Source organism: Gigantopelta aegis, chromosome 15 (assembly GCF_016097555.1).
Source record: "Gigantopelta aegis isolate Gae_Host chromosome 15, Gae_host_genome, whole genome shotgun sequence".
Lineage (NCBI taxonomy): Eukaryota > Metazoa > Mollusca > Gastropoda > Neomphalida > Peltospiridae > Gigantopelta > Gigantopelta aegis.
In genome coordinates, this window is record NC_054713.1 from 23,285,971 (window position 1) to 23,309,342 (window position 23,372).

The 23,372-nt window shown below is 39.4% G+C and overlaps 1 protein-coding gene across 1 annotated transcript in view; it reads left to right on the forward strand.

Moving 5' to 3' along the window:
• Positions 1-22,580, forward strand: part of LOC121390777 — a 40,958-nt gene extending 18,378 nt beyond the window's left edge. Inside the window, exons 2-8 of the mRNA XM_041522697.1 lie at positions 3,893-4,089; positions 12,369-12,522; positions 13,064-13,175; positions 15,376-15,485; positions 15,960-16,064; positions 16,922-17,629; positions 21,552-22,580. Of these exons, the coding sequence (XP_041378631.1) occupies positions 3,893-4,089; positions 12,369-12,522; positions 13,064-13,175; positions 15,376-15,485; positions 15,960-16,064; positions 16,922-17,629; positions 21,552-21,605 (1,440 nt within the window). The 3' untranslated portion in view covers positions 21,606-22,580. The remainder of the gene's footprint in view (positions 1-3,892; positions 4,090-12,368; positions 12,523-13,063; positions 13,176-15,375; positions 15,486-15,959; positions 16,065-16,921; positions 17,630-21,551) is intronic.
• Positions 22,581-23,372: the final 792 nt, after the last annotated feature.

The window sequence follows — 23,372 nt, forward strand, 5'->3', positions numbered from 1 at the left end:
AAAAAAACACTAACGTATTAATAAGCTTTGATTCGATTAAAATAATATAAAATGAATGTTTGAATATTCCCAACCCTTCAGCAGCAGTTAGTAACATTACTGCACCAAAACGACCTTGCTGTGGTCATAACAGACAAAAAAAACCCAACAAAGTACAAACATCCCGTACAACATCTATCAGAACAGTCCACAGTGAACGTTTTTCGTGGAATTGCCCTTCTTTTGGTTGGCCGTCCACATTTGTATGGTAAAGGTAATAATGTACGTATTATTTAGTATTTAAATTAATTACCGGCATTCATCCCCCCCCCCCCCCCCCACCCCCTATTAGGATCTCACCTAAGTGTGACATGTGATACTGCAAATAACGAGAAAAAAGGTTTTCTATTGTTAAATACGTCAAGGAATCATTGTTTTTTTTATTGGGGGTTCCCCTTCCACGATTGTCATTTTTCAGAGAAAAAACCCAGATTTACTTTGAAAAGTAAAACGAAAATTTCTTTCGTCCCCAACCCTCAATGCTTTGGTCACAGGGTTAAGTCGCAAAGTCGCAGTCGCAGTCGCAGCCGCAGCCGCAGCCTCAGCCTCAACCTCAGCCTCAACCGCAACACATGTACACGTAAAGGTTGGAACGCACAATACACATTAAAGTCTATTAGCCTTTATAGTCCAGTCAATTTAAGCATTGATCCAGGAAAAAATTGCAAAAGAATTTATTTTGGTTTTAACAATTAAAGACGTTCTTCATTAAAATCGTATATATAACATAGAAAAAAAAAGTAAGTATGGGAACATTGTTTATTTTGTATGTAAAAGTTGGGATAAACAGCATTGTGAAACAGGTCCTTGAAAAGTGGGCTATACAAGCAAAGGCTATTGAATCTCGAGAACTCAACAGCGTAATGTTTATTGCAGTCCTTAGCATGGTCCCGTTAGAACCAGTGTTGCATTAAAATCCACGGTTTGTGTCATAATAACTGTAGTTATACTGATAATGCCAGACAGCTGATTAAACGACGTGCTTGTTTGTCATCATTGTCCTGGGTACACAGTCTGCACGCCCTCGAGTTCTACTTCTCTCCATACATGGCGTGTATGACTAATAATAGTTGTTAGTTTTATTTATCTGTCCTCGGACGATACAACGGCATGTCCATTATTATTCAAGACGAATCATAAATCAGTTCGACAGGTCTGCCCCTGCATTAACTGTATACACCTTATAGCTTTCGTTCTTGTCGCAAATAATACTAGTGTAGACTTTACAGTTGCTATGACTTTGATATAACGCAAAGCTGATCGGTAAAATGACTTCAAATCTTTATGCAGATTCAGTTATGTAGATGCTTGTTTTCAAGCCTGGTTTTTATAAAACCGTTAAGAGATATAGATCGATGCAGACGCTATGAGTAACATCTGCAAAGTCGAGCAGGTCTGCCTCGATCGGTGTGAGACTGCGTCGATCTGTGTGAGTCTGCGTCGATCTGACAGTCTGTGTCGATCTGCGTCAATCTGCGTCGATCTATATCAGTCTGCCTCGATCTGCGTCGATCTGCGTCAGTCTGCCTCGATCTGACAGTCTGTGTCTATCTGCATCGATCTATGTCAGTTTGCCTCGATCTGCGTCAGTCTGCGTCGACCTGTGTTTACCTGCATTGATCTGTGTCAGTCTGTGTCGATATGTGTCAGTCTGTGTCGATCTGTGTCAGTCTGCGTCGATCTGTGTAATCCTGCGTCGATCTGTGTCAGTCTGTGTCGATCTGTGTAATCCTGCGTCGATCTGTGTCAGTCGGTCTCAATCTGTGTCAGTCGGTATCGGTCTGTGTCAGTCTGTGTCGATCTGTGTCAGTCTGTATCGATCTGTGTCAATATGTGTCAGTTTGCGTTGATCTGTGTAATCCTGCGTCGATCTGTTTAATCCTGTGTCGATCTGTTTAATCCTGTGTCGATCTGTGTCAGTCGGTGTCGATATGTGTCAGTCGGTGTCGATCTGTGTCAGTCTGCGTCAATCTGTGTTAGTCGGTGTCGATCTGTGTAATTCTGCGTCGATCTGTGTCAGTCTGCGTCGATCTGTGTCAGTCGGTGTCGATATGTGTCAGTCTGCGTCGATCTGTGCCAGTCGGTGTCGATCTATGTCAGTCTGCGTCGATCTGTGTCAGTCTGTGTCAGTAAAATGTATTTCCTTTTATGTTAACACTGTCCAAAATTGGAAATCCATTGGTAGCATTTTCTTCGGTCCTTTGATCATGACAGACATCTTGAAATTCAAAATGGCCATCATTTTATGGTATACATTTCTGCAGTCATGAATTTTTTGGTGACATTATTATAGTCATCCAATCATGACAACCATCTTGAAATTCAAAATGGCCACCATTTTAATGTATTGTTTTGTATATCTTAACTCCCTGTTGACGTAGAAGCACAATTATGTTTGTCTATGTACAGTTCTAGGATGAATGAATTAATTGGTGACATTTTTATAACCATCCTCCAGTCAAACCAAAAACCATTCATTTGTAAGGAATATTATCAAAAAGTTAAAGTTTGTTTATTTTAAATGTGGAAAAACAGACTGGCGCACATTGGTTAGTTAATCATCGGCTATTGGATGTCAAACATTTGGTATTTCTGACATATAGTCTTAGAGAGGAAAGCCGCTACAGTTTTCCATTAGTAGCAAAGGATCTTTTATATGCACCATTCAACAGACAGGATAGCACATACCACGGCCTTTGGTATATCAGTCGTGGAGAACAGGAATGTGCACCTGAAAATTGTCCCTAAAATATGGTTTTCATAAAATCTACAAGACATCGGTGACCTACGCAGACTGACACAGACAAAAGTACTGTTTTATGAGAACATAGTCGCAGTGGTGACAGGTTCGACATGTTGATTTGCGTTTGTCTATTACACACTGTATGGGGGAAATGCGAAGTTAGTTTAATATATTTAAACTACAATTCATATTTTATTAGTACATTTTGGCTTGTATCATTTTTTTCACCTCTCAAAAATTCCCACAAATCTTGTGTAAAGACTATTAGCAATGTGTACTTCATAAATATTAAATAAAAATGATAGGTCAGTCACCAGCCTATTAAAACAAATGTTTCAAAACATATATCCCTACCCTTACTATTGGTTTAACGTTGTGTAATGTAAAATGCAATAACCCTGTCTTGTCTAACTATCAACATTTGTAACAATAATTTAAAAATATATAACTACATTTGTACAAATAATAAGAAAATGAAGCGGGTTTCCACTTTAAGACTGTATGTGAAAATTACCAAATATATGACAACCAAAGGCCGATGATTAATAAATCAGTGTGCTTTAGTGCAGTCAATAAACTTTTTTTAAGCCAGGACACCTATGTTAGTATTGTTTTGTTTAACGATACCACTAGGGCACACATTGATGTACTAATCATCGACTATTCGATGTCAAAGACTTCTGACATAGTATTGGAGAGGAAACCCACTACATGTTTCCATTATTAGTAAGGGATCTTTTATATGCACCACCCCACAGACAGGATAGCATATACCACGGCCTTTGATATACCAGTCGTAGTACACAGCCGTGAAAGAGAAATAACCAAATGGGCCCACTGATGGGGATCGATCCTAGACCGGCCGAGCATCAGTCGAGCGCTTTACCACTGCGCTACGTCTTGCCTCCTAGTACTAACCATGTCCAGCGGATCCTAACTTTTGTACCACCGAGAACTGGCAGTTTGAATGTGATACAGCCTAGCTCTCAACACACAGCACATCTGCATCATTTCACTTTATAGAACTCGTGACATGCGTCTGTTGTCAGGCTATGATATGTGCAGAAAGTGTATCCCACGACACGTGTGTAAGTTATGTTCCGCTTTCAGAGATCACCTTCCATCGGTCTCAGACGTGTCGGAGGCGACGTCTTTTGGTCTTCAGATGGAATCGGCGAGTCCATGACGTCACAGCACAAAGGGACCGCCGAGACTCGGGTGCAGTCGGCAAACTCGTTCGGCGAACTACAAACGCCAACTATGCAGGGATACTTGGAGAGGCGCAGTTTTAATGGACAGTGGACGAGGTAAGTGCCAGTGTCTGTTGTGAAGTCTACTGTTGATGTGCCATCGTTTTTTATATTTTAAATTGTGCTGTCTGTTTATAGATTTCAAATTTATACAAAATAACAGAAGTTTTCATACTTGAAGAGGGCGGGAAGGGAGGGGGTGGGGGGTTGGGGGGGGGGGGGGGGGGGGAGACAAGCACTGTAGGCATTTCCCAGACCGGACAGCACATGATAAACTGTACTATAACACCAGTATTGAAATTCTGATAAACATGTTAAACGTCTTGCCATCACTATTAGCATTAATATAAACATTCGGGTGTAATTTTAAAATTGGGGGGGAGGGGGTGGGGGGTGTAGCCCAGTGGTAAAGCGCTCGCTTAATGTGCGGTCGGTTTGGGATCGGTTTGGGACCGATCCCCGTCGGTGGGCCCATTGTGCTATTTCTCGTTGCAGTCAGTGCTCCACGACTGGTGTAACAAAGGCCGTGGTATGTACTATCCTGTCTGGGATGGTGCATACGAAAAATCGCTTGCTGAGAGGGAGGGAGGGAGGTTGAAACACATACCGGAAGACGCTAGTATTTATATAATGTAGTATATATATATATATATATATATATATATATATATATATATATATATATATATATATATATATACCTGACACTCAAATGTGGACATATTCAAACTTGTATTTGTTTTGTTTTCAAAATTGTGAAAACGACTCAGAACAGTTAAAACTGAGCAGTCATGTGACAGAGATTCATAACAAAGCTGTGATTTGAGGAATGTTGTGGTTTTGTCAATAACATGCGTGATTCAGGATGGACATACCAAAACACTGACACATGCAATAAAAATATATATAATAATAACAATAATAATAATAATAATAAAATAATAATAATAGTAATAATAATAAATGAATAAATAAATAAATAAATTTTATAAATGAAATTGGCAGCTGAAAAGTGCCCATAATGGACTAACAAAAAACCAAACAAAAAACCACACACACAACGTAAAAGTGTTTGAACGTTTAGGTGAACCGGATGTAATTGCTGTTAATACTAATACTAACAGCTCTAGTAATGGCAGTAATTATACTAATATTTATTGGTGACATTGTTTATTTGTTCAAATATTGTTATCTTTTCGAAGTAAATGAATTTATTTTTATTTAGTGTACAAAGGCCCGTAGGGTAGGGTGGCATTTCTATAATGGGGCGAACAAACCCACTTGTTTGGTTTATATATACTCTGTGTACTGAATAGGACAAAAAAGTAAATATTTGGACCTCAAGACGGGGGGGGGGGGGGGGGGGGGGCAGGCACAGTTCCCCGTATCATTGGGCTACTAAAACCATGGTTCAAACAAATACAGGGTCCAGTAACACAAAATTGAACCGAGTCTGTGAGATGTTCCGCGAAAATGAGGGTTGCTAATTAATATTCATAATAAATGCAATGTTTCACCCTGTTTTCTTGCGTGTAGATTTAATGCCCTATTTGTATGTGTGTGCCTCCTGGGCGTGTGGATACACTTAGTGACATTGTATATCAGTTTTATTAGAACTGTTAATATCATTCATCATTGGCAATGAGAACTGATTTTATTTTGTAGAACCAAGAATAGTAGAACTTTGTTGTGTGTCGCGTTGTGAAGTACAATTCGGTTATTATTTCCACGGCGTTAACGGTTCCTATCACGTTGCCAGTGCTATCATTCGGAAATGTCGCACACATTAGAAAGGTCAAAACTTTGGAAAGCATTTCCCACAGCATGTATGATATCTAACTACACAAACAACTCCGAATAAAGGTCTAAGATTATATTTGCAGGTGGATTATTATATTTGCAAGTGCAGTTTATTTGTGTTAAACAACCGGCCTCGCTGTTGTAGTGGTTAAACCATCGGGCGTAAGGCTGGAAGGTACTGTTATTGACTCCCAGGGCTCCCACGTAGAGTTTAACGAGCCGGCGGGAAGACGCAAAACCACTGCATCCATCCACTTCTCTCATTAATAACTAACGACTAACCACTAACCCACTGTCTTGGACAGACAGGCCAGGGCCCGTGCTTACCGTATACAACTTTTTAGTCCAAACTCGATATCTAATGATGGCCTTGTCATGACTGTAGTATCTCAGACTCTATTAGAGTCTCGAGTCCAGACTCAATCTCTAATGACGTCACACACATACAGTCTATATGGCCTTGTCATGACTGTAGTGTCTCAGACTCTATTAGAGTCTCGAGTCCAGACTCAATCTCTAATGACGTCACACACATACAGTCTATATGGCCTTGTCATGACTGTAGTGTCTCACTCTATTAGAGTCTCGAGTCCAGACTCAATCTCTAATGACGTCACACACATACAGTCTATATGGCCTTGTCATGACTGTAGTGTCTCAGACTCTATTAGTCTCGAGTCCAGACTCAATCTCTAATGACGTCACACACATACAGTCTATATGGCCTTGTCATGACTGTAGTGTCTCAGACTCTATTAGAGTCTCGAGTCCAGACTCAATCTCTAATGACGTCACACACATACAGTCTATATGGCCTTGTCATGACTGTAGTATCTCAAACTCTATTAGAGTCTCGAGTCCAGACTCAATCTCTAATGACGTCACACACATACAGTCTATATGGCCTTGTCATGACTGTAGTGTCTCAGACTCTATTACAGTCTCCAGTCTAGACTCTAACAGTTTTATAAGCACCAGGCCTGGACCCGTGTTTATAAGACTTTTAGAGTCCAGACTCAATCTCTAATGAAAGAAAGAAAGATTTTTTTTTTTTTACGACGCACTCAACACACTTTATTTACGGTTATATGGCGTCAGACATATGGTTAAGGACCACACAGATTTGAGAGGAAACCCGCTGTCGCCACTACATGGGCTACTCTTTCCGATTAGAAGCAAGGGATATTTTATTTGCGCTTCCCACAGGCAGGATAGCACAAACCATGGCCTTTGTTGAACCAGTTATGGACCACTGGTCGGTCCCCTACCCATTGAGCCTTGCGGAGCACTCACTCAGGGTTTGGAGACGTCACATGCATATAATTTGACTGTAAACGTTTTATAAGCACCAGCCAGATAGTTGAGATGACAAAAAATCTCTAAAAATGGCCTGCGTGTTACATTTGGTCTTTGGTATTCCGGATGTAGGAAAAATAATGTCAGACAAACAACAATAACAACAACAGAACCCCCCCCCCCCCCCAAAAAAAAAAACAAAAAAAAAAAAAAAAAAAAACAACAACAAAACAAACAACAACAACAACAAAAACAAAAACAACAACAAAAAACAAAACAAAACAAAAAACCATGGCAACAACAAAAATAATAACAAACAGAAACTGAACCCTAGATGTTTATAAAGTCAACAAATTCAAGTCAGCAGCCATTTTAAACCGGAGTTTTGGCTGGATCATGCGTCCATCTTTGCATTTCCACGTATTAGAAAACCTGATTGGCCAATATTACGTGGCAGGTGGATGGTTGTTTTGTTCATATACCTGGCATTCCATTACCACACAGGGTTCTCCATGACAACGTGATGTTCCGTTTGTAAACAGATGTGACGTAATATTGGCCAATCAGGTTTTCTTATCGGTGCCGAGTCTCGCCAGAGTTACGTAACAACTAAAGCGATTAACATTTTAAGATTCCTTTCAACGTTGTTGATAAACAGGTCGGTGCCTGGTCTGATGGTGTTAGTCTGCTTCCTAGTCGTTTATGTTAACGTTAAACTTTGTTTTGTTTACGACACCACTAGACGATATTGGATGTCAAATATTTGGTAATTTTAACAGTCCTAGAGAGGAAACCCGCTACATTTTTCAATTAGTAGCAAGGGATATTTTATATGCACTATCCCACAGACAGGATTGCACATACCACGACCTTTGATATACCAGTCGTGGTGCACTGGCTGGAACGAGAAATAGCTCAATGGGTCCACTGACGGGGATCGATCCCAGACCGACCGCGCATCAAGCGACCGCCCGCAAGTTGTTTACATACATGTGTACGCCTCAGTAGTATGGTGGTTAGCCCATTGAACTTAAAGAGACTACCCTGGGTTTTTTTTTAGACATTTTGAAAGGTTTTCGGAAATAAAATATGTATAATTACAATTTACTTATATTATCAGCTTAGATGTGAATATATCTATAAATAGTGCTTTTCTGGACATAGTGTTTTGTAATATCTTAATATCAATTTTTGTTCAGAATAATTTCGTATGTTGGCCGTCCGAATTTATACCTTTTTTTCAACGGCCAAATGAAATTTGAATCAATTCGGCCAAATGTCATTTTAGATGTATTTATCCGTGTAATGCTTTATATATTTAAAAATGTTAAGGTAAGATAGTGATTTTAAAAACAGGAAAAATCAGGATGTGTGTTTATTTTTGTTATTTTTTTTTTTTATTTTTTTTTTTTGGGGGGGGGGGTCAAACAGAAGTCATGCTAGGCTTGAATACACGGGACAGTCTCATGATAGGCCATGCTATGTGCTATCCTGTCTGTGGGGTGCATATAAAAGATCCCTTGCTACTAATGGAAAAGTGTAGCGGGTTTCCTCTCTTAAGACTATATGTCAAAATTACCAAATGTTTGACATCCAATAGCAGATGATTAATAAATCAATGTGCTCAAGTGATGTCGAAAAACAAAACAAATTTTAGCCATTAGCAGCAAGGGATCTTTTATATGCACTTTCCCACAAACAGGAAAATACATACTACGGCCTTGGACCAATTTTGGTGCACTGCTTGGAACGAGAAAAACAATCGGTTGAATGGATCCATCAAGGTGGTTCGATCCTTGCACCTCACGCGAGCACTCAACCGACTGAGCTAAATACCCAAAGGAGAAAACGTATCAAAAGGATTTGACCTTTTAAAAAAGTCAGACTTTACCTTGAATGCTCACTGCCATTTTTATTGACTACCCAGCGGCCCCCACCTCCCGCCCCCCACAGTGATACCCCTACCAGGTATCATCCATCTAATATACGCCTATGAATGTTGGAATGATCCAGTTTGCCGCCAAAATGTTTTCTGGATTATTTCACAGACGGGGTCTTATTTTACAAAACAGACGTTAATTGTTCTATTAGTTGTGCTTTCTCCGTGAATTCCATGGCTGAAGAAACATTTGGCTTTTAATCATTTTATTTTCCTGGCTTACAACATGACGGCACGTTGTGGGCAAACGCAAATTGGTCACGTCGAGCGTAGAAAGCGTTAGATGGGAGCTCGGGGCGGCGTGTTTAAGCCGTGTGCGCGGTACAAGACGTTTATTCATGTGTTTCGGTACGCTCGCTGCCCGCAGTCATGGGAAGAGGCGCCTGGACGCAGCTCGTTACGTTCCCATCGGTTCGGGTTTCAAAAACAACATACGGGTCTGGTATGTCTAACACGAGCGCGAAACGAGCGGGTTCACGAACGCGAGGGGTTGCGCGACCCTCGTGTTTATATGTTCCCATTCTCGTCACAGCTGTGACATAAACAGTACCAGAACACGTAAGCATTGTCATTCTGCAATTTTAAACAGGATGGGACGTAACGTTTTAAAAACAGGTTTTGTTTTATCAGCAGAATTTCACTTGTATTGTCTTTTGACAGTTTTCCTGTATTCAGAAATAATGCAAGACCTATGGAGCCAGTTGAGGGTAGTTCGAAATATCTGCCGTAAACCGAGTCTGTCAGATTAAGTAGACTGGAATACCCGTGCCTCCGCACCCCACCCCACCCCACTCCACCCCACCCAACCACCACCGATTTTAAAATCCGTCATTAATTTACAAACAGAGAAGAAACCCGCAGTTGCAGTCCAAGCAGAAAAGGACGTTACTGTCTTTTATATACAGTACATGGCACAGGCTTTGATATACTGGTCGTGGGAAAACTGGTATTATTGTCAGAATTGACGGGTAAGGGGACACATTATTTATAATTAAATTAATATTACTAAACTGGGATTATTTGATATCACAATCTAATTAAAATTAGCTCCACTATTACATGTGGATCTAACACCAGCCAGTTGGAGTTCATGTCCACCAATCAAAACCTTACTTGCAGAATCCTGCCAGTGATTTAAAACTAACAACACTGCGTAGTCCCCAATGTCCAGGTAACATTTCGTCTGTAAATAATAATTTAAATATTGACCAATCACACTTCGCCTTTTATAACGTTATTTGGGAGCATATAAATTCTAAAAATATCGGGCGAGTCTATTTTAGTGGCCGCAGTACAGCGAACCATACCAATACGTATGGGATGGGTTATCAGTCTTCAATTTTACATTAAAAATTATTTATTTATTTATAAAAACTAAAAACCTAAATCAGTCTTCAGTTTTACATTACAAATTATTTATTTTATAAAATAAAACATGTTTTAAGGCATTCGTAATTCACACGAAACATGTCGTATACCCTCAGGATAATTCGGAATGTTTTCAAATTATTTTTAAATCACTGGCAGGATTCTGCAAGTAAGGTTTTGATTGGTGGACATGAGCTCCAACTGGCTGGTGTTAGATCCACAAGTAATAGTGGAGCTAATTTTAATTAGATTGTTGATATCAGAAAATGGGAGTGGACATAGTATATACACAAACCAGCAGCATTAGCATTCTGTAAACTTGAATTTTGACAAACGTAGTCACCAAGACGTCGTGTTGTGCTTTCGCTGAGTACAAGCATGTAAATAGGTCTAGATAATACTATTTCTTACACACTTATAAAAAAAAACCCATCACGTGGTATTTTTTACATAAGACGGGGACATACCACATCGATTTGTCGTCACATATCGAATTGTAAAGACATATATTTGGTTGTACTATGGTGATAATCTAGACTTCAAAACAAACCGTCCTCAGAAAGTAATACTGTCGGAACAGTTTCTTCCTACGACGTGTATAAGCTCAAGCGCCATAAATGAGCTTTAATTGGAAAGAGTTTAAATCATTCATTTGTTTTAAAGAAGGACCCTCCTCGTGTGTGCCACATTTTGGTAGAGTAGTTCTCTGAAGCCGACGACAAATGATTTATTTGCCAACAGAAATGTTTTGGAATCTTTTAAATTCCACCCAGAATTAAGTTAAAAGTTTTTAAAACACTTTGTTATATACTTACTTACATATTTGTATTGTGTTCAACTTTTTCACAAAGCTCCTTACACATATTTCATATGTTTATATACTTACCTTTTGTGATATCCATAGCCAATGTGTATTTTTGTGCTGTGGTGTCATTAAACTCATCCATTTAATATAGTCATCCTTGATCTCTATGTATTTGGCCTCTTTATCCTTGAAGCTACTGATGCCAGAACTTTTCTTGCTTGCACATCAACCACTATTTTTGCAGCATTCAGACGTCCATTACCTTAAACCGGGTACGACGAAGAATTGCCTTCATATTCCAGGACAGATAATAATAATAATCGCCAACCATACGCATGAAGTTTAGTAGCATTTTCACCATCCTTGGTGAGACACTTGGTGACGGCTCTTTGTTACAAAGTGGTCAAATTCACGGTTTCAGGAGAATAGGTTACCATTATCAGCAATAATATGTATTTATTAAAACAACGAGTCGTGTTAGTGACAGGACAGTTTAGGCAAAACTCAAACATATGGTAAAACTTTAGTATCAAGTTCTACAAACGTTTTGATTGCCCGTCGTAAGTAAGAAATAAAATACTAAACTTGCGTCCGCTAAATATTGCTTATTTTGCAACTTATTAAAAAATGTACCCAACTTGTTTTAACTTACAACAGTCGTGAAACAATTCTTGTACATAAATGATATCTATTAACGACTTCTGGTCTAGTATTCTGTTGTTAGCACAGTAGTGAGACTGATGAAATCATGCCTACCTGTTACAGGATCGGGACGTAGCTCAGTGGTAAAGCGTCCGCTTGATGCGCGGTCGGTCTAGGATCGATCCCCATCGGTGGACCCATTGGGCTATTTCTCGCTCCAGCCAGTGCTCCACAACTGGTGTAACAAAGGCCGTGGTATGTACTATCCTGTCTGTGGGATGGTGCATATAAAAGATCCCTTGCTGCTAATCGAAAAGAGTAGCCCATGAAGTGGCGACAGCGGGTTTCCTCTCTCAATATCTGTGTGGTTCTTAACCATATGTCTGATGCCATATAACCGTAAATAAAATGTGTTGAGTGTGTCGTTAAATAAAACATTTCCTTCCTTCCTGCCTGTTAGAAAGCACAATTCTCTTTCTATGACAGGTACTGGTATGTGATCAGAGATGAATACCTCTACTGTTACCTTACGCCAGACGACAAGGTCACGGTTGACATCACACAGCTGAACGGTTACCTCGTCAATACCTTGGTGGACGAATTCCCTGGCAAACGATTCGTGGTTCATTTGAACCAAAAGGTTTGTATATTATTTATTATGTATGTATTATACCATGTCGCGAAATATACGAACGGTACTGGAAAATGTACAACGTTAATTACGAATATACTTCCCCATAGCATTTTTTTAAAGATGGCCTGTCGTTGGTCGGTATATTAATGATTATTCACAGACGAAAGGTCAGCCGGACGTTATTTGGTATTGTTAGCATGTTAGATTCCAGTTTTCTCATTTCAACCAAAAATCAACTCAAGTTCTGTTTAATTCGTTTTTAACAGCTTGAGCATCAGTAACTCCATTGCTGTAACTTGAGGTACATTGTACATGTAAACTTACTTGGAGTTTAATTTTAAAAATCTTGAAGAAATGAATGTAGCCAATTTCTTCTATTAAAAGTTTTACGATCTATATTATCTTTAATCTTGTGTTTAATACAAAATAGGAACATATTACATGCATTGTTTTCATCATTCTACTCTATACTGAGGGTTGTATGAAATGCATAAGTGTATTTTACTTGTAACGGCAAACTGTTTATTGTGACATGTTTCTGTTGCAGGATTATGTTCCTGTTCATCTGTCTGTAGAGTCGCGTAATGAGATGGAACAGTGGGTTCGTGCTTTGGAAGAAGCTATAAAATTAGCCAATCAGAAACAGGAAATTAATAATGGTAGGTTTAGGAAAGGGTATATTGCATTATATATGCACACACACACACACACTATCTTAGATATATTTGACTCTATATTTCCACTATTATTTATAAAACGACTAACTGGTTTTAAGTACATTGGTTTTAGATATTCACAAATGAAGCTGGACATAAAAATTGTTCATCCATGGGATATAATCATCTTTTTGGTTACTGTACATATGTACCAATCACTCTGTTTTAGTTGTTTTTAACACACATTTTTAAGAACTTTTAAAATAATACTGAGGTTTGGTACATAAACGTTGGAAGTGGGGATGGGGATTGGGGGGGGGGGGGGGGGGGCGGGAACCGATCACTCTCCAATTCTGACTCTGAAGTGTTTACAATGCGTGTTGTAACCCACCTCATTTGAAAGGATAATTACTACATTCCCACTTGTTGGCCAGCATCATCTGACACCCACATGGAGGATGCTTTATTCAGTCATTTTATATTCATTTGCAGTCTTCTAGCTTGCTGTTTAGAAATTAAATTTCATTATTTTATTTTTTGTTTTACGAATGGCTATCTTCTTCTGCGTTCAGTCTTTTTACAGCCGTCATATCAGTAATCCGGATGTGGGGATGTAGTTTGCCGTCTTCTGGAGGTCGTCAACGGGTCCCCAGAGTTTGGTGTTGAGGGATGTATCTTCCGTCCAAACTTTCTGTTGAATTTCTTCTAGGTGTGGGCAGGTTTGTAGAACGTGTTCAAGTGTTTGCTCTTCAGCACCACATTCACATTGGGCAAGTCCTATCTTTTTTAGGTGCTTCTTTAGGCCACAATGACCAGTGCGAAGACGGAAGATAACAAGTTTCTTCTTTTCTGTCCAGTTGGTTAATGCTGTCACAGTCAGGGCTGTATCCACCATTCCTCATCTTCCAATCACATTTGAATTTTCGCTTTAGAATTGTCTTGGCTTCATTGTATGATATGGAAGAGATGGGTGGCCAGTTGGTCGGCCTTTTCATTGCCTGCAACTCTAACATGTGCAGGGATCCACTGTAGTATCACCTTGCAGCTTTGATTAAGAGCATTCAGTTTTTCATGCAGTTGTCTAATCAGAAGTTCTGAGGGTCCTGATGAAAGTGACTGTTTCTTTCCTTTCTCTATCAGAAGCTTTGTTGCGGCAATCAGGTCTTGCAATTCTGCTCTATAGTTCAAGCTTAGCTCACCAACTGGAATGGAGAGGGAGCCATCTAGATTACTGATGTATGCTCCACTTCCACCTTTTCGTATAGCATTATCTGCTAAGCCATCTGTGAATGCATGGATCCTGGTTGTCTTTGGATATCGCCTGTCTATCATTTCTGTGATGAGTGCCAGCTGTTGAGATGATGATTGCTCCCCCTTTGTTGTAAGTCCTGGAACATCCAATTTGATTTCTGGGAGATGGTGTGATGGTGACCAGACATTTGGAGACAGCTCTTCATATTGACTGGCATTTTGCATGAACGCATCAGTATACTTTTTTTGCAGGTCCTTCACATAGTGGTTGAGACTTTGCCGTTTTAGTCTGTTTTGTTGTCATGTCCTGGAGCTTTTGGTGTAGGGTGTGTGACGAGTCTTTTCATCTTTTCTCCTTGGATGAGGACCTTATATTCTAGCCTGACTCCAGAGGCTCAAGGTCTGTTGTTTTTTCCATTTCTCTGATTGGAGTGCTTTTCATAGCACAAGGGTGGTTCTGAGGTCCATGTGTGCTGCATTTTATCCAACTTATTCCTGTTTTCTTTTGAAGCAGTTGTCCAGGTTGGAGAGGCATATTTCAATGTAGGTCTTATAGTTTCGGTGTATATGCTTGAGGATCTTGGAGTTGGCACCCCAGTTAGTCCAGCCAGTTTCTTCATTAATGACAGTTTCCTGACAGCTCTTGCCTCTGTGGCATCGATGTGAAACTTTCATGTCAGCTGTGTATCTAGTGTCAGTCCAAGGAAAGTTGGTGTATCTGATTGTGGCACTGGCTGGCCTTCAAGTTTTAGCTTCACTTTCTCCTTTTAAGTAGAGAGGGAAAAGAGTGTTGAAACTCTTTTTGTTTGGTTGAACTGGATTCCCCTTTTTTGGTCTAATCATTACGAATGGCTATAAATTAAATAATAATTAGCTTCGTGTTTAGACATTAAATTTCAGTGTTCTATTTTTTTTTTTTTATAAATTAAATAATTATACGACTCTTCTCCAGGCAATTCTGATGGTGTACGACAACAGACGGTCAAGCAGAAACTGTTAGCAGAAGTTCTACGGCAGAAACAAGAACTAGAGAAGAAACAAGCAGCTCGAATGCAACGAGTGGTGACTTTTGTTTTTTTTACATAATAGAGTGTAATACAAAAAGAAACAAGCATTCTGAGAGTACTGCTAAAGCAATACATGTCCCCTACCAGACCCAAAATTGTTTCGTATTTCCTAAATTCAAGGGCCATAACTCTTTGAAAAATGGGTAAATTGCCTTGAGAGTCAAACTTGATCTGTAACAGAATCTTATAAAAGTATACACAAAATGTCTGCTCAATATCTTGAAACATTGCAAAAAAAATTCAGGAAAACACATTTTTGTATCCCCTAGGTTCAAGAACCATAACTCAGTAAACGAAAATGTATAAATCGCCATAAAACTCAAATTTTATCTTCAGCAGTACATGATAAAACTATACACAAACGTTTAGCTCAATATCTCAAGACATTGTGAAAAAATATCCAGAAAACTGCTGTTTGCTGTTATTTTAATGAACTAAAATCTAAAGTCAACATGTTTTCACTTCCCAGAAGTCAGCTGATGTTGGCTGTATTGCACACGAAATCTCTAACGGAGAAGAATACATATCAACACTGACCCGATTAAAACAGAGACGTCTTTCAACACAGATAAAAGTAAGTATCCACATCATCACAGGAGCTGTCCTTTCCAGTTCTCCTGTCATCATAGAGTTTGGTTTGTATGGTTGTTCAGTAGGCCACTCAAGATTCAGGCACGGGGAACATTGGGGGGTGAGGGTGGGGGTTGGTTTCTGACTGAGTTTGAGGGGGCAAAGCAAAGTTTCCAGCATTCTACAAGTAAAATTCATCTCTACCATAAGATTTACTACAGTGAAACCTCTCAAAACCAGACCCTCTTTAACCAGAATTCCCTCTAAACCGGACATTTTTCGTGGCCCCTTTTTAAATGTATGTACAGAAGATAACCTTTCTAAACCAGATACTCTTAAAACCAGACTTTTTACTTGGTCCCTAGAGTGTCCGGTTTAGAGGAGTTTCACTGTACCAATAATATTTTTTTATTGATAATTATGGGGGGGGGGGGGCTAGCCCCCCAGACCCCTGCTCCGCTGTGCCTGAGATCGTTTCAAACCTTTATAGGTTGGGCACTGCTGTAGGATGTGCTCCATTGTGTAGTCATAGTCATAACATTGAAGCCCCATGGTGGACTCATTCTCTGACTTTTATCAAACACCATGGTATGTACTGTTCTATTTGAGGGACAAGTGTAAAATTGTAGCAGGTTTCCTCTAAAACTGTGTCAGAAATATTGAACATTTTATATGCAATTACTAAATCAATTTATTCTAATGGTGTTTAAACTTCCATTCAGAATACTGTAGTTACCAGTCTACCATGGTGTTGTCTTGTGTCAGATCTACTAAGGTGCAATGGAAATCAGATCTGATGTCAATCTGTTACGTTTAGCTAAAACTGAACATGTTTAGAATATCACTATTATTATATTTCAGATGTCAACAATTCAGAAACAGCTAGATAACAAGAACGGCACCAAGAAGTCATTATTTCACTTTGGGAAGAAGAAAGTAGAAACGAGCAAGAACCCTCATCTGACCGAGCAGCTGAAGGAGCTGTCTCAGACTCTACAGCAGATAGACACAAACCTGTCGGACCAGGCAGCCAACATTGACTCAGCTTCCAGAACAAAATCGGGAAGAGTCACCACAGACATTAATCTGAACAGAAGTGTTGACTCTGAGGACTTCCCTGTGTTCAAGGAACGTCACATTGGTCGCAACAACAGCTTGAAGTCCAGTGTTCAGAGACTAGCTCAGAAGACGTTTGCTAAAGCTGGGTGGAAAAAGAACCAAAAGTCAGACAGTTCGAAACTAGATGAGACAGATCGGTATTCCTCTGAACATTCTGAAGAAATGCAGGATTACATAGACTTGACATCCACAACTCCAGACGAGCATGGCCAGCTTTCTTTAGACTTGTCCTCTGGTGATGTTAGTAGTGTAGACGAAGGCAGATCCATTCCACAGAGTCCGTGTTCCCTTCCAGACGATAGTGTGTCATTGTGTTTGCCCCACCACCTGGTCAGGTCAAACAGTGGGCCAGTAATAAATGGATTTACTGATGGAAGCAGTGTGGGTAGTGACACCGACATGTCGTCACCCAGGAGGGAGGTCAATCCATTGGCGATGGCACAGATTGAGGTAAGACTAGCTCGAGTCACCTCTAGCCTTCTCCGTATTGATATTTTGTAGGGGAGGACTGTGTAATACTTTGGCAATTGCTGCCTACCAATTGGTAGATAGCTACTGTATCTAAAATACACATTTTGTCCTAAGTGTGATGCCACAGAGCTTTAGTTTATTATAGAGTCCAGTCATGACATTAAATTTACATGTTGTTAACCATATCGTGGGCACACACTTTGCTCTTCGTCACCATATGAAAATATAGCGCAGGTTCATTTCACATAGAGCCATGGGGTTTCTTCATGAAGCGTTAGTACTGGTTAACAACATGTAAGTTTAATGTCATGATTGGATTCGAGAATAATCAAACTAAAGCTTTGTGGCATCAGATTTAGGAAAACATTCCTATTTCAAACACAGTAGCTGGCTACAAATTGGTAATCAATGATTGCTGAAGTATTACACAGTCCTCTCTAGCCCTCCCCTACAACATATCAATAAGGGGAGGGCTAGAGGTGACATGAGCTAAGGTCTAACACGAGGGAACAGTTTTTCCACTAAATGCAGCAAGGAAAGGAATATTTGTTTAACGACACCTCAGCACATTTTTAATTTGATGTCTAACATCATATGATTATTTCAACACTTAGTTGAGCCAGGAATCCTGCTGCCACCAAATACAGTCTGCTGAAAAACAACTTATGATAATTAGTCAAAAGTTTAACATAATAAGTTGAGCATTCAGGATAATCAGTCAATTGCCTGAGATAATATAAGTCGAGCATTTGAGATCTTTTAGGTGCACTTTCCCATAGACAGGACATTAAATACCACGGCATGTGATGTAACAGTAATCAGGCAGTGGCTGATGGTAAAAAAAAGTTTATCAATACCACTAGAGCACATTGATTATTAATCATCAGCTATTGGATGTCAAACATTTGGTTATTCTGACATATGGTCTTAGAGAGGAAACCTGCTACATTTTTCCATTAGTAGCAAGGGATCTTTTATATGCACCATTCCACAGACAGGATAGCACATACCACGGCCTTTGATATACCAGTCGTGGTGCACTGGCAGGAACGAGAAAATTTATGACTCCTGGGGTTTTTTTCTCCTAAAATGTAGATGTTTGAGCACTGTTAATACACATGTAAGAAAAAAAATTATAGAATTATTTTCAGTTTAATAAAATTAAAGCCTACAAAAGTAATCAAAACTGAAAGTTTATATGCAGTTTAATATCAAAGGCATTAATATCGTAGTCTTCTTTAAACTGAATGATCATTTCATTTGAGTGTTGCTAACAAAGGTCTTTTTTTGCATAACCTATCTTTCATTCACCTATTAAACTTAATATAAATAGTTGTAATGGGTGAAGCACAATCACATGGAAAACCCTATTTATTTTTGCATAACCCACTAATGAGTTCAAAAAATGTTGAATTCTCAGACTTGTACATGTGTATGTATATATACTCTTCAAAAGAAGAAACGCCAAACCACATTGTCGTAACATTTGGAGAATTGATTTAATTATTGAATGGTGAGTCCGATAATTACCAAATGTTGCAGGATTGTTCACAATTCACTCTAGTCCATTGTGAGTAAGTGATAGGACACACCACCAAGGTCAAGGTCATCTGGAGTCAATTCCGGGTGTGGCCTCCGCGTGTGTTGACAACTGCCTGGCACCGCCTGCCCACTGAAGCAACCAGAGTACGGATGACGTCCCGGGGGATGGTGGCCCACTCGGCCTGCAAGGCTGCTGCCAGCTCGGGCAGGGTCTGGGGCTGTGGTTGTCGCTGTGGTAGGCGTCGGTCCAACTCGTCCCATAGATGCTCATTTGGGTTCAAATCCGGTGATGTCGATGGCCAAGGAAGGACATTAATGTTGTTGTTCTGTAGGAAAGCCGTTGTGAGACGTGCTGTGTGAGGCCTGGCGTTGTCATGTTGGAACACTGTGTTGGTGTTGGCCATAACTGGAACGATGTGTGGCCGGAGGATCTGGTCAATGTAGCCCTGTGCATTCAGGTTGCCCTGCACGTGGACCAGGTCAGTTCTGCCAGTGTGTGAGATGGCTGCCCACACCATGACACTACCCCCGCCGAATCTGTCCACTTCCTGCACGCAGTTTGCCGCATAACGTTCACCACGACGCCTATACACGCGACATCTTCCATCATGACGTCGGAGCAGAAATCGGGACTCGTCACTGAACCACACCTGTCTCCATCGCAGTTGAGGCCATTGTCGATGAATCTGGCACCACTGCAGTCGGAGTCGACGGTGTTGTGGTGTTAAGATGACACCTCGAACTGGACGTCTGGCACGAATTCCTACCTCACGTAGGCGGTTCCGTACGGTCTGGTCGGATATCTTGCACAAACCTGGTATTGCTGCGGCTGTGGAGGTGGCAGTAGTCAATCGTACCCGGATGTAGCGGTCCTGCCCGGGGGTAGTGACCCGTGGTCGACCGGATCTAGGGAGGTCACGTGTTGATCCATGTTGCTGGTAACGGTCCCACAGTCTGGAGATGGTGCTTGGGGACACATGGAATGCCCTGGCAACGGCCGTTCTGGATTCGCCTGCGTCTAGTCGGCCGATGGCATTGTTTCTCTGCGGTTCACTGAGACGTGGCATGTCTTGGATTGTCAACTGTCGGCCAGATACAGAGGCCAGGCAAGCGAACACCCTGCACTTTTATACTGTCGGTGTTCATGTTGCACGTGCAGACAACGCACGTGCAGTGGTGACATGGTTTGCACGTGGCTGCGTTTTTGCGAATATTCACATTTTGGAACTTTATTGTACAGTAGCTGCGTTTTATCGAATGTAACCGTGGGAATGTGTTTGGGACATGCAATGACCTTATATTCACAAAGCATGAACCGGTAGGAAACATAAACTCGGAGTTATAACCCATTTGTACCCTTTTGCGTTTCTTTTTTTGAAGAGTATATATCTCTTTCTAGTTTTTTGTATAACCCACAAAATGTTGAATTCTCAGACTTGTACATGTGTATGTATATATATCTCTTTCTAGTTTTTTGTATAACCCACAAAATGTTGAATTCTCAGACTTGTACATGTGTATATATATCTCTTTCTAGTTTTTTGTATAACCCACAAAATGTTGAATTCTCAGACTTGTACATGTGTATGTATATATATCTCTTTCTAGTTTTTTGTATAACCCACAAAATGTTGAATTCTCAGACTTGTACATGTGTATGTATATATATCTCTTTCTAGTTTTTTGTATAACCCACAAAATGTTGAATTCTCAGACTTGTACATGTGTATATATATCGCTTTCTAGTTTTTTGTATAACCCACAAAATGTTGAATTCTCAGACTTGTACATGTGTATGTATATATATCTCTTTCTAGTTTTTTGTATAACCCACAAAATGTTGAATTCTCAGACTTGTACATGTGTATATATATCTCTTTCTAGTTTTTTGTATAACCCACAAAATGTTGAATTCTGACTTGTACATGTGTATGTATATATATCTCTTTCTAGTTTTTTGTATAACCCACAAAATGTTGAATTCTCAGACTTGTACATGTGTATGTATATATATCTCTTTCTAGTTTTTTGTATAACCCACAAAATGTTGAATTCTCAGACTTGTACATGTGTATATATATCGCTTTCTAGTTTTTTGTATAACCCACAAAATGTTGAATTCTCAGACTTGTACATGTGTATGTATATATATCTCTTTCTAGTTTTTTGTATAACCCACAAAATGTTGAATTCTCAGACTTGTACATGTGTATATATATATCGCTTTCTAGTTTTTTGTATAACCCACAAAATGTTGAATTCTTAGACTGGTACATGTATATCTTTTTCTTTTAAAAAAACCTGCAATATTATGCAATTTCATCCGAACTGAGAATAATTGTTTTTCTTTCTTTTTAAGGAGTTTGAAGATTTTTCAAGACAAATGTTGGAGCAGAAAAGCAGTGTTGGCTAGCATTAACTACAACAATACAAGATAAAACGGGCATCTTGGTTATCAGTGTAGGTGGCATTTCTGAACATTTCATCACAAACACTGCCATCATGTGAAGACTGGTGATGTAAAAGATCATCTGATGTAAGAAATGACCAGTCTGTGTTTATTCTTGATAAGATGATATCGTCCAGTTAACAGTGGATAGCTGGATGATGACTGTTCAGCACATCAGACAGCTTCAGCAGACGTCATTACTTCCACAATACATGTAGTATATTGACATCAGAAACCTTCAGCAGAAGTCCATTACTTTCATAATAAATATAGTATATTGACATCAGACACCACATAACAAACATGTAGCAATTCAGTAATATTCATGTGATATAATCATTCACAGTGAACCATGTACATTTATTATACAGACAGTTTCTGAATGCATTTGCAGACTGAAAAATCTTGGTTTACATCCACATTCTAACGAAATGAAAAATCAAAGAATTGTTTTTTTTTAAATTGTGGAATTTTGTGCCACCCAAAAACTGTTCCTTGATGTAGAGCTCTCAACACCTGTTAGTTTTCTAGACACCACAGCATGTTTCAGATTTAGTGTCCAAGGTCATTCTAATCTTTCAAATAGGAGATAAAATATGCTAAATTATCACTCCTTTGATGTTTTTCTTAATCCATCTGAGCAATTACAGCTATTTTGATCTGTTCTGTGGGGCATACATGCTGATATAACAATTTAGTATCCATGAAAAGAGGTTTTAATACATGGCAATCATTTTCATGAAACAGTATGTACTTTGAAAAATCTTCAGGGATGACAATGTGTGTACTTATTAAATGTGTAATATTACAAGAGATATTACATCTTGGTGTATAATACAGACAATCAAACCACCAGGTCACGTGTACAGCTTATTATGTAAATAAAGATGTGTTTGTGGATCAGTATTTCACAAATGTGCAATAAATTATTTTATTTTTCTATGGTTTCTCCTCTTTTTTTTAATTATACCTTTGCATGTTTTTGTGAGAATACACACATTCTTTGTTATTCACAGCTCTGTATTGATTGACACTGAGCAATGCTGATGTTTGCAAACTGGTTCCTTATGTCCCATAATATGGTCATTCTGTTTAACAAGAAGCATGTGAATCAGTCTAACAAATGCTCTTTTTAGATGAAACAAAGTTAAAGTTTGTTTTCTTTAATGACCACACTATAGCACATTGATTTACTCATTATTGGCTATTGGATGTCAAACATTTTGTAATTGTTCGACATATTGTCTTTGATAGACAACCTGCTATATTTTTCCATTAGTAGCAAAGGATCTTTTATATGCATCATCCCACAAACAGGATAGCACATACCACGACCTTTGATATACCAGTTGTGTAGGCATGGCTGGAATGAAAAATGGCCCAAATGGACCTCACAGATGGGGATCGATCCTAGACTAATCGCACATCAGGCAAGCCTCTCTGGATTAATGCAGCCCGATGCTGGCAATACAGTGAAATCCACTTAATTGCATGTCGGTAAATTCGCTATTTGCATATTATGTGGCTTCACAGTTTAGCATTAAAACTACAAATATCTGTACACAAGTATTTGTATTTGATTCTGTGATGATCAGGTCAGAGGAGATTACATGTCTTAATGGGGGAGGGGAAATAAATATTTTTTAAAAAGGCACAATCAAAAACAAATGAATTCAAAGACTGGGTCCACTGACGTGATTTGATCCTGAAACACAAGCACCTCAGCTGAGC